The 11,427-nt window shown below is 45.6% G+C and overlaps 1 protein-coding gene across 1 annotated transcript; it reads right to left on the bottom strand.

Moving 5' to 3' along the window:
* Positions 1 to 530: 530 nt before the first annotated feature.
* On the bottom strand, positions 531 to 6,791 carry LOC149449850 (uncharacterized). The gene is made up of 6 exons (XM_089692684.1): positions 6,503 to 6,791; positions 5,958 to 6,092; positions 5,748 to 5,871; positions 5,432 to 5,631; positions 5,142 to 5,277; positions 531 to 1,891 (listed from the first exon to the last, which is right to left on the bottom strand). Exons 1-6 carry the CDS (start codon positions 6,596 to 6,598, stop codon positions 573 to 575), a joined length of 2,010 nt encoding a protein of 669 aa, XP_089548810.1. The 5' UTR covers positions 6,599 to 6,791; the 3' UTR covers positions 531 to 572.
* Between the last annotated feature and the right edge of the window lie 4,636 nt (positions 6,792 to 11,427).

Here is an 11,427-nt window from a genome sequence, read left to right on the forward strand (position 1 = left end):
CACCTTTTTTGTGGTTTTTTTTTTTTTTTAGCACTGATCAGTTCCCCCCCCCCCCCCCGTGTCATAAGTCCCGCTATAAGTCGCTGTTAACCCCTTCCTGCCCAGTGTCATTAGTAGCGTCAGTGCTTTTTATTAGCACTGATCACTGTATTGGTGTCACTGGGGATGTCAGCGACACCAAGTCAGTTTTCCCCCCAGTGTCAGAATGCCCGCCGCAATCCTGCTATAAGTCGCTGATTGCCGCCATTACTAGTAAAAATAAAAAAATCCCAGTATATATACTGCCATTTGTAGACGCTATAACTTTCACGTAAACCAATTAATTTACACGTATTGGGATTTTGTTTTTCAGCAAAGACATGGAGCAGAATACATTCTGGCCGAAATTTATGATGAAATTTGATTTTTTTTTTTTACTGAACATGTTTAATAGCAAAAAGTAAAAAATATTGTTTTTTTCTCAAAATTATTTTTGTTATAGCGCAAAAAATAAAAAACCGCAGAGGCGATCAAATACACCGAAAGAAAGCTCTATTTGTGAGAAAAAAGATTCTCAAAATTAAAAGCTGACTCTAAACTATAGTGTGAAATAATTTTTTGTGGGTTTTTTGATGTTCAGAAAGATAGAACTTCCGTGTAAAACATTTCCCGCACTCAGGACATGAATATGGCTTTTCCCCCGTGTGAGATCTTCGATGTATAACAAGGTCTGATTTTCGTGCATAACATTTCTCACACTCTGGGCAGGAATACGGCCTCTCCCCTGTGTGAGATCTCAGATGTATAACAAGGTCTGATTTCTGTGTATAACATTTTCCACACTCAGGGCAGGAATGTGGCTTCTCCCCCGTGTGAATTCTATGATGTTTAACAAGTTCTGGTTTCCCTGTAAAACATTTCCCGCACTCAGGACATGAATACGGCTTCTCCCCTGTGTGAGATTTTTGATGTTTGACAAGGTCTGCTTTTCGTGGATAGCATTTCCCGCACTCAGGGCAGGAAAACAGCTTTTCCTGCATGTGGCATATCTGATGTGCAGTAAGTCTACACTTCTGAGAAAAAGATTTTCCGCACTCAGGACAGAAATACGGCTTCTCCCCCGTGTGAGCTCTTTGATGATTAACAAGGTGTGATTTCCATGGGAAACATTTCCCACACTCGGGGCAGGAATAAAGCTTCTCTCCCGTGTGCAATCTCTGATGTATAGCAAGATCTGATTTCTGTGAAAAACATTTCTCGCACTCAGGACAGGAATGTGGCCTCTCCCCGGTGTGAATCCTCTGATGTCTGTAAAGACTAGACTTCTCTGAAAAACATTTCCCGCACTCAGAGCAGGAATAAGGCTTTACACCTGTGTGAGACTTTTGATGTCTAAGAAGATCTGAGTTCCGTGTATAGCAGTTTCCACACTCGGAGCAAGAGTACGGCTTTTCCCCAGTGTGAGATCTCTGATGTCTAACAAGGTCTGATCTCCGTGTGAACCATTTCCCGCACACAGAACAGTAATGTAGCTCCTCACCTGTGTGAGATCTATAATGTATGACTATATCTGATTTATGGAGAAAACATTTCCCGCACTCAGAACAGGAATGCAGTTTTTCACCCATGTGAGATCTCTGATGTACAGTAAGATTTGATTCAGAATTAAAAGTTTCCCCACATTCAGAACAGGAACATTTCTCCTCCTCCTGAATTCCGGCACCATCCCCCACAGTACGAGGTTGCTCAGAGTCAGAGGGATTTGATGGTCCATCCACACTGTGAAGTCCACCATTCATAGCTGAGCTCATTGTCGTTTCTCCTGCACAATCTCTTGTGATCTCCTCATCTTCCATTTTACAGCTTAGAGGTGAAGTGAGACGATCCTTTGAGGGTTCCTCGATGGTGTGTCCTGGAATAATATAAAAACATGATCAATAGATACACGAGGGTGAGTTCACCTAAATCAAGATTCCATCTGGATCAGGTAGGTTTTAGTGACCAGATGTTCTCTGTAGATGTCCCAACCAGCTGTGACTTCCCCTCTTCAGTAAAAGGTCCTTTGGTTCTCCCCCAGATCACATCTACAGTAAAAGGTCCTTTGGTCCTCTCCCCAGATCACTTCTACATTTCCCCAGCCTTGTCAGAAGAGCAGGAACCAACAGAAACTGGGAGGGGCATGCTCTTCACACAACCACAAGCCTAGGTACTGGGTCATGTGATCTCTGATAAGGAAGAGGCTCAATGTTCAAACCCTTTGGCATAGACCAAAGTGACCACAAGCCTAGGCACTGGGTCATGTGATCTCTGATAATAAAGAGGTCCAAAGTTCAGACTTGGGAGAACCTTTAGTAGAGAACAAGTCACCATGGGCCTAGGTATAAAATCAAGATTCCATCTGGATCAGGTAGGTTTTAGTGAGCAGATGTTCTATGTAGACATCCCAACCAGCTGTGACTTCCCCTCTTCAGTAAAAGGTCCTTTGGTCCTCCCCCCAGATCACTTCTACATTTCCCGAGCCTTGTCAGAAGAGCAGGAACCAATGAGGACTGGGAGGGGCATGCTTTTCACACAACCACAAGCCTAGGCACTGGGTCATGTGATCTCTGATAATGAAGAGGTCCAAAGTTCAGACTTGGGAGAACCTTTAGTAGAGAACAAGTCACCATGGGCCTAGGTATAAAATCAAGATTCCATCTGGATCAGGTAGGTTTTAGTGACCAGATGTTCTCTGTAGACATCCCAACCAGCTGTGACTTCCCCTCTTCAGTAAAAGATCCTTTGGTCCTCCCCCCAGATCACTTCTACATTTCCCCAGCCTTGTCAGAAGAACAGGAACCAATGAGGACTGGGAGGGGCATGCACTTCACACAACCACAATCCTAGGCACTGGGTCATGTGATCTCTGATAATGAAAACGGTCAGACTTGTAGAACCTTTAGCATAGAACTAGTGACCATAGACCTAGGCCTCTTTTGATAAACAGCACCAGAAGGTGCTTGAAACATTATTTTTTTCTGGAAATAAGGGTTTCAGGTTTTGATGTTACTCCTTATTGCCATGAGCTGAACATACCTGGGTTTGGGGTTCAGGGTACGTTTGTCACCTAAGTGCGGATGCCAAAGTCTGAACCCCATTGAAATAAATGGATGATGAATTGCAGAAATCAGTAACAACCATTATCCACACTAAGAGGCAAGGAATTCATAATCAAAAAGGGGGTTTGGCACTGCCCTGTGGAACACAAAAAAAAATCCCCTCATCTATACCAGACCTTTAACTTGGATTAGGTATTGTATAGATGTTAATGGGTGACCCAATGCAAAAAAAAATAAAAAATCTTTAGGTTTCCTCTAAAAATACATAACCGACTATATCCTTGATGAGGGTCTGGTATGGATATCAAGAGGGACCTCCCAGAAAAAAAAAAAAATGGCATGAGATATGAAACCCTTATCTGAACATGCAGGGAGGGAGGGGGGTGCGTGGGGGTAAGCATATGCCCCCGCTCCCCAAACATATCAGGCCACATGTCCTCAACATGAAGGATACCTTGCTAGGGGGAGACTCCACTGGCAGAGAACATTGTTCAAATGTTGATGAGAGCAAAGGCTTCTTCCCCCACAACCCTGGCACAGTGGTTGTGGGGGGTCTGCGGGGCAAGATCACTGTAATCTGGAAAGCCCCTTTAGAATAAAGGGTCCCACTGACATCCCCTTCCTTCTGGGCTAGCCAAGCTGCATTGCTCAGATGATAGTCTGGTATGGATTTTGGTAGGGGAAGGGGCCACATTTTTTTTCTTGTTCTTTCGATTCGGTTCACTCTTAAGTGCCCGTTCATACCGGTGCGATTTGGGGATTGAAACGGCACCTGAAATTGCATCTAGTGAATGTCGGCATCTTAACCTGTGTGATTGGCTGCAGCGCAATTTGCGTGACCTTTTCTTAGTTTCTATTATAAAATTTTGTAAACAGGTAATTTTTCTCCATCGCTGATGTGCTTTGATGAGGCTGCACTGATAGGCAGCACTGATGGGCACTGATAGGAAGTACTAATGGGCACTGATAGGCAGCACTAATGGGCACTGATAGGCAGCACTAATGGGCACGGATAGGCAGCACTAATGGGCACTGATAGGCAGCACTGATGGGCACCGATAGGCAGCACTAATGGGCACGGATAGGCAGCACTAATGGGCACCGATAGGCAGCACTAATGGGCACCGATAGGCAGCACTAATGGGCACCGATAGGCAGCACTAATGGGCACCGATAGGCAGCACTAATGGGCACCGATAGGCAGCACTAATGGGCACCGATAGGCAGCACTAATGGGCACCGATAGGCAGCACTAATGGGCACCGATAGGCAGCACTAATGGGCACCGATAGGCAGCACTAATGGGCACCGATAGGCAGCACTAATGGGCACTGACAGGCAGCACTAATGGGCACCGACAGGCAGCACTGATGATGCTGCACTGATATGCAGCAAAGATGGGCAATGATAGGAGCCCCAATGATCAGTGCCGATCTGCTCTCTGACAATTACTGGTTATCGGCAGTACTTCCCTCATGCAGTGGCAGCGTGAGGAAAGTGCAGCCGACCGGCAACTGTATTTGCTCCGTGATCGCTGTGTCATTGGACACAGCTGATCACGTGGTAAAAGGCCGCTGTGATTAGCCTTTTACCACATCATGTGATCCCCCTTAAAATTCAGACCAGACCTGAAGGATCTCGCATGAAATTTGGGGAGGACCCCACACGTTTTTATGCGTCAGCCACTATCTCAGCCATGACTGGTTGTTAGGACAAGGTCAAGTATGCAAAATTTGAACCACACCTAAAGCCCATCCCTACTCCTTACTTTTTATCCCAACAAGACTGCTGATAGAGTTGTACGTTAAAATTGAGCCATAAGTCAACTCAAAGAAGAGGGACAAACCTAAGAATCTACATAAATCATGTCTGAGTACATAAATTGTGTCTACAACACAGAGAAGGGGGTTTATCTGAGAGGAGAGAAGAAATAACTCGTAGGTTGGGTATCCGTGACTATTAGCAACCTATTATTGGCTGACATCACTCATCTCCCTCCCTACTCTGGACCAATCAGTGAGCAGTAACAGAGCAGAGATAACAGAAGAATATATTGTGGCTCACCTGTGCTGATCTCTGTAGGAGTGTCCTCCTCTTTGAATGTCCTCATTATTCCAGCCTCCTCCGTATATTGCTGATCATCCCTCACATACGTCTCTTCTACTTCACCCTCAACTTTCATCTTCATCAGATCTTCACCCTAAACCAACAGAATGGCAGAAATAACATCTGTAATATAGAAGGATTTATGATGTGAGATCACATAGAAAATATCATCTTGTAGAGTCCACACATCGTCTCCACATGTCAGAGTGTTCCATCACTTTATGTTCCAGACCCTCAACTCCACCGACCTGATGATGGTGAGGGATGGTGTGACCTTCCTGTGTGGAATCCCGGGAATACAGAGGATGGGGACATCTCTCTGGTGGGTTCCCATGACTGGATCCATCTACCTGATGATGGTGAGGGATGGTGTGACCTTCCTGTGTGGAATCCCAGGAATACAGAGGACGGGGACATCTCTCTGGTGGGTTCCCATGACTGGATCCATCTGTAGGAAACACACACACTGACTGAATCCATTGTTTCTATGTGTTTATCAGATGATGGGGGATCTAGGTGGATCCTCCGTACTGCTCTCTCCTTTACAATAAAGTCTCCTCTTACCCGGTGATGTGAGGGGCGGCTGATTGTCCATCATGACGTCCTTGTAGAGATCCTTGTGTCCTTCTAAATACTCCCACTCCTCCATGGAGAAATAGACAGTGACACCCTGACACCTTATAGGAACCTGACACACACAATGATACAGTCACCATCCAGACACATCCCTTGTCTGTTACTGGAGAATGTCCCAGAATTCCCGGCACCGCTCACCTCTCCTGTCAGCAGCTCCATCATCTTCTTGGTGACTTCTAGAATCTTCTGCATGTTGTGTCTCTCAGGTTTTAGGGAGTCACATGGAGGCACTGTGATGGTCATATGATCACCTGACTTCAGAGGAGAAAATCTCTGTATTCAAACAAAAATGGTAATATGTCACATTCCCAGAATCCTCCTCACCTCTCCGGTCAGGTCTGTTTTATTAATAGAAATGAGTGATGTCATGTGACCTCCCAGAATCCTCCTCACCTCTCCGGTCAGCTCTGTTTTATTAATAGAGATAAGAGTGATGTCATGTGACCTCCCAGAATCCTCCTCACTTCTCCGGTCAGGTCTGTTTTATTAATAGAGATGAGAGTGATGTCATGTGACGTCCCAGAATCCTCCTCACCTCTCCAATCAGGTCTGTGTTTTGTAATTATAGAGATAAGAGTGATGTCATGTGACCTCCCAGAATCCTCCTCACCTCTCCAATCAGGTCTGTGTTTTATTAATAGAGATAAGAGTGATGTCATGTGACCTCCCAGAATCCTCCTCACCTCTCCGGTCAGCAGGTAGATGATCTCCAGGGTGAGGTTTAGTATCCTCTCAGTCATGTGACTCCGGTCCTCCTCCATCCTCATTGATGTGGTCATGTGATCTATGCAGGTTTCTCTGTAGATGGATAGCAGGGAATTATCTGGAAGGTATTGATTGTACAATATTAGGATGGGGATGTAAGGGGTTAATAGGTGGACTCTTTGCTCTCAATTTCTCCTTCATGGTGATCACTGCTGTTCTTAACCACTTCAATACCGGGCACTTTCACCCCCTTCCTGCCCAGGCCATATCTCAGCTTTCAGTGTTGTCGTACTTTGAATGACAATTGCTCTAGTCATGCAACATTGTACTCAAATGAAATCTGTATAATTTTTTTTGGCAGATAGAGTTTTATTTTGGTGGTATTTAATCACTACTGGGTTTGTAATTTTTTTGCTACATAAATGAATAAATACAGAAAATGTGTGTGTGTGGGGGGGGGGGGGTAACTCGCTTTTTCTTAGTTTCTGCTATAAATATTAGCAAATAAATAATGTTTCTGCATGAACTTAGGCCAACATGTATTCTGTTACATTTCATTGGTAAAAATAACCCAACTCAGTGGATATTGTTTAGTCTGTAAGAAAGGTACAGAGTCTACACACTATGGTATATATATTTAGAGATCGATCAATCCTGATATACTGACGGCCGATCTCATTTCTTGAGGCCCTGAAATGTGAGGATAGTACAAATACCCCCCAAATGAACCCTTTTTGGAATGTAGACAGTATTTAGTATAAGAGGTATTTAGTATGAGCCAAGATGGGTTCTTTGAAGCTGTAATTTTTTTGTCACAATTTTTTGGTTAACGGGGAAACTAAATACATTTTTTTTTTCATAAAGTTGTCATTTTACAAGATATTTCTCACACAGTATAGGCATACTTACAATTACACCCCAAAACACATTCTGCTATTCCTCCAGAGTATGGGGATACCACATGCAAGACTTTTTCACAGCCTGTATGCATAGAGGGGCCCAAAATCCAAGGAGCACCTTTGGGCTTTCAAAAAGTATAAATTACCGCCCGTAAAAAATATGGCCACGGGCCGGCTTCAGAACTGCACCTTTTATGAATTAGGTCTTAGAGGGCTGGAAGGGAAGCCAAGAGTGGGAGCACCACCCAGCCTGATCCTATGCACTTCAAATTTCCTGCCTTCTTTCCCTCTCTGCCAAACAGTCCACTTTCATTGCCTCCCCCCACCCCCTTCCTCTCCTGAACCTGGTCAAGCTACATCTTCTTTTCTTATTAGGTCTCACTGCCTCTTCTTCGCCCCGCCTGGTGTGTGTCATTCACTGGAGGACAGGACATGGACTCTGTAGGAGAACTTGGAGAAGAGGACAGACAGATGGTGATGGGAGGAGCCACCCGGAGGACCATGCCTGACTGATCTGCATATGAGCCAACAGAAGGAGATCAGTGACAGGCAGCTCCTGTCTCTTGTGGGCACAGAAAGTCTGCAGGGGAGGGGTCACTGATAAAAGGGGGAATGAATACACCAAGGTAAGGGAGGACACTGATATAAAGGTTCCTCCTTATATCAGGAACTCTCCCTTACCTTAGTGTAGAAGGTGGTCTGTTCCAGGCATTCCCCCTTACATCATAGTCTGCAGGATTCCCTTACAATACATGGGAGAACTCTGGAGTGTGGACCCTGATGTAAAAGGGAACTCTGAAATAAAGGGCAATGCTGTAGACCCTGGTGTAAGTGGGAACTCTGATGTAAAGGGGAACACTGTGGACTCTGATGTAAGGGGGGCCCTGGTATCCAGAGATCACCTTACATCAGAGTTCCCCTTTTCACCAGAGTCCGCAGCATTCCCCCTTACATCATGTTACATCAAAGTCCGCAGAGTTTTCCCTTGCACTGTAAAAGGGAACCCCGCAGACTCTGATGTAAGGGGGAACTCTGTGCTCAGTTATGCAAGATAGAAGGGTGGAGCTTCCAGAAACATAAACTCAATACAATAACCGTAGCCTCCAACACTCATGAGAGAGAACATAAAATAATAATCCTTGTGTGGTAAATAGCAAGGCACTCAAAGTTGTAATGGGGTGTCAACAGAGGAAACTAGTCCTGATCTCTGAAAGAACCCCAGACCCTTGCAGAAAATGGAAGCACCACATCTCTTCAGAGCCATGCTAGGGCTTAGAGAAGTGATACCAGGGAAAGCCCCCTAGTGGAAAGAGAGGTGGGGAAATGGGGTCAAGCTATGCCATTTATTTAACCCATCCCAGACTGCCAAAAGTAGGGTTAGACAGCATGCATGGGGGAACTCTGTGGAGTGTGGATCCTGATGTAAAGGGGAACTATGATATAAAGGGCAATGCTGTAGACCCTGGTGTAAGTGGGAACTCGGATGTAAAGGGGAACACTGATGTAAGGGAGCGGCCCTGATAACCAGAGATCACCTTACATCAGAGTCCGCAGCATTTCCCCTTACATCAGAGTTCCCCTTTACATCAGGGTACGCAGAGTTCTCCCTTGCACTGTAAAAGGGAACCCTGCAGACTCTGCTGTAAGGGGGAAACGGTGTCAAGCTATGCCATTTCTTTAACCCAGTGTTTCTCAACTCCAGTCCTCATGGACCCCCAACAGGTCATGTTTTCAGGATTTCCATTATTTTGCACAGGTGATTTGATCAGTTTCACTGCCTTAGTAATTACCACAGCTGTTTCATCTGAGGGAAATCCTGAAAACATGACCTGTTGGGGGTCCATGAGGACTGGAGTTGAGAAACACTGCTTTAACCCAACCCAGACTGCCAAAGCAGGGTTATGCAGAAGGGGCTGCCAGCCCTCTGTGTGAACCGTCAAGCCAGGGTGCATGCGCCAGATTGCGGCCCGCCAATGATTTCTCTGGGTCAACCTATCATTTATCATGGACATGGAAGGTTTCAATTGACAATACACATCAGGGAGCCAGGGGGTACAAAGAGAGATCTGGTAAACCTAGACCACCTTTAGTGCGACACAAAAGGTTATAAAGATGGCTTGCTAATCCACACAAACCAGGGGCGGACTGACAACTCATGGGGCCCCCGGGCAATAGGGGATCATGGGGCCCCTGTGTCCTTGCCCAAACTCAAAAAAGCCTATAAAAAAGGTACCAGAGGCATTTCATGGGGCCCCCTACTGACCCCGAGCCCTCGGGCAGCGCCCGAGTTTCCAAATGGTCAGCCCCCCCCTGATACAAACCTAGTAAATTCACAACGTATCTGAAGGAAACACATCTTAGGCAGTTTTATGGGGACCATTTGTAAGAGGAGTGCCATTTTTAGGGTATTTATCCTGCCAAGCCAGGTAAATTGCACTTTGCCCCAGATTTTTAGATCTTCCCTTACTGCTTGAATAAGAGAAGGGAAATTAGAGCGGAGGGGAGAACTGAGCGATCAGAGGCCTTTGATCACTCAGTTCTCAGTCTTAGAAGTGGCCAATGCTGCATCCACCTCAGAGAGTATGTATGTTTTTTTGCAAACCCACACTTCTCTTTTAATTATTATTAATATAACTTCTCACCAAATGGATTTTTTTTAACCACTTGAGCCCCAGAGGATTTACCCCCCTTAATGACCACACCTTTTTTTGCTATTTGGCGCTGCACTAATTCAAATGATAATTGCGCGGTCATGCAATGCTGTACCCAAACGAAATTTACGTCCTTTTTTTCACACAAATAGAGCTTTCTTTTGGTGGTATTTGATCACCTGTGTGCTTTTTATTTTTTTGCGCTATAAACAAAAAAACCACGAAAATTTTGGAAAAAAAACAATATTTTCTACTTTCAGCTATAAAAAATATATCGTAAACTCAAAGTTAGTCATAAATTTAAGCCAAAATGTATTCTGCTACATGTTTTTGGTAAAAAAAATCCTGTGCATTAGCGGGCAAACTGGCGCTATCTAGGAGGGGCGCTAACACTATCGGAAGTCACCAGTGACACTAATACAGTGATCAGTAAAAATCTGTTCACTGTAATCAATGACACTGGTGACAGGGCAGTGAAGGGGTCAACTCGGGGGGGGGGCGCCATCAAGGGGTTAGACGGGATTACTGGTGTATTAGCGGGCAATCTGGCGCTATCTGGGAGGGGCGCTAACACTATCGGAAGTCGCCAGCGACACTGATACAGTGATCAGTAAAAATCGGTTCACTGATCAGTGACACTGGTGACAGGGCAGTGAAGGGGTTAACTGGGGGGGGGGGGGGATTAAGGGGTTAAATGGGATTACTGGTGTACTAGCGGGCAATCTGGCGCTATCTGGGAGGGGCGCTAACACTATCGGAAGTCGCCAGCGACACTGATACAGTGATCAGTAAAAATTGGTTCACTGATCAGTGACACTGGTGACAGGGCAGTGAAGGGGTTAACTGGGGGGGGCGATCAAGGGGTTAAACGGGATTACTGGTGTACTGGCGGGCAAACTGGCGCTATCTGGGAGGGGCGTTAACTCTATCGGAAGTCGCCAGCGACACTGATCAGTAAAAATCGCTTCACTGATCAGTGACACTGGTGACAGGGCAGTGAAGGGGTTAACTGGGGGGGGGGGGCGATCAGGGGGTTAAATGTTACCTAGAGTGTTCTGTCGGTGTAGTGTTTTACTCACTGTTTGGATGTCTTCTTCTCTGTCTGGAACGGAATGTGTCCAGGCAGAGAAGAATGACATCATATCCTGTCCTGTGTAAATGTCAACAAAGGACAGGATAGGACAGGGACCGATCATGTGATTTCAGCCACAAATCACTGGCTGAAATCTAATGATTGATCCCTCCTGGATCGAATCCTGTCACCTGCGGGTCGACGGGAGCGCGCGTGCGCCCCCTACCCGCGAATGTGTCGGGAGCGCGGAGCACGTTTTAAAACATGGTTTTGCGCTCCAC

Source organism: Staurois parvus, unplaced genomic scaffold (assembly GCF_062004578.1).
Source record: "Staurois parvus isolate SC_StPar_1 unplaced genomic scaffold, SC_StPar_1.0 ptg000600l, whole genome shotgun sequence".
NCBI lineage: Eukaryota > Metazoa > Chordata > Amphibia > Anura > Ranidae > Staurois > Staurois parvus.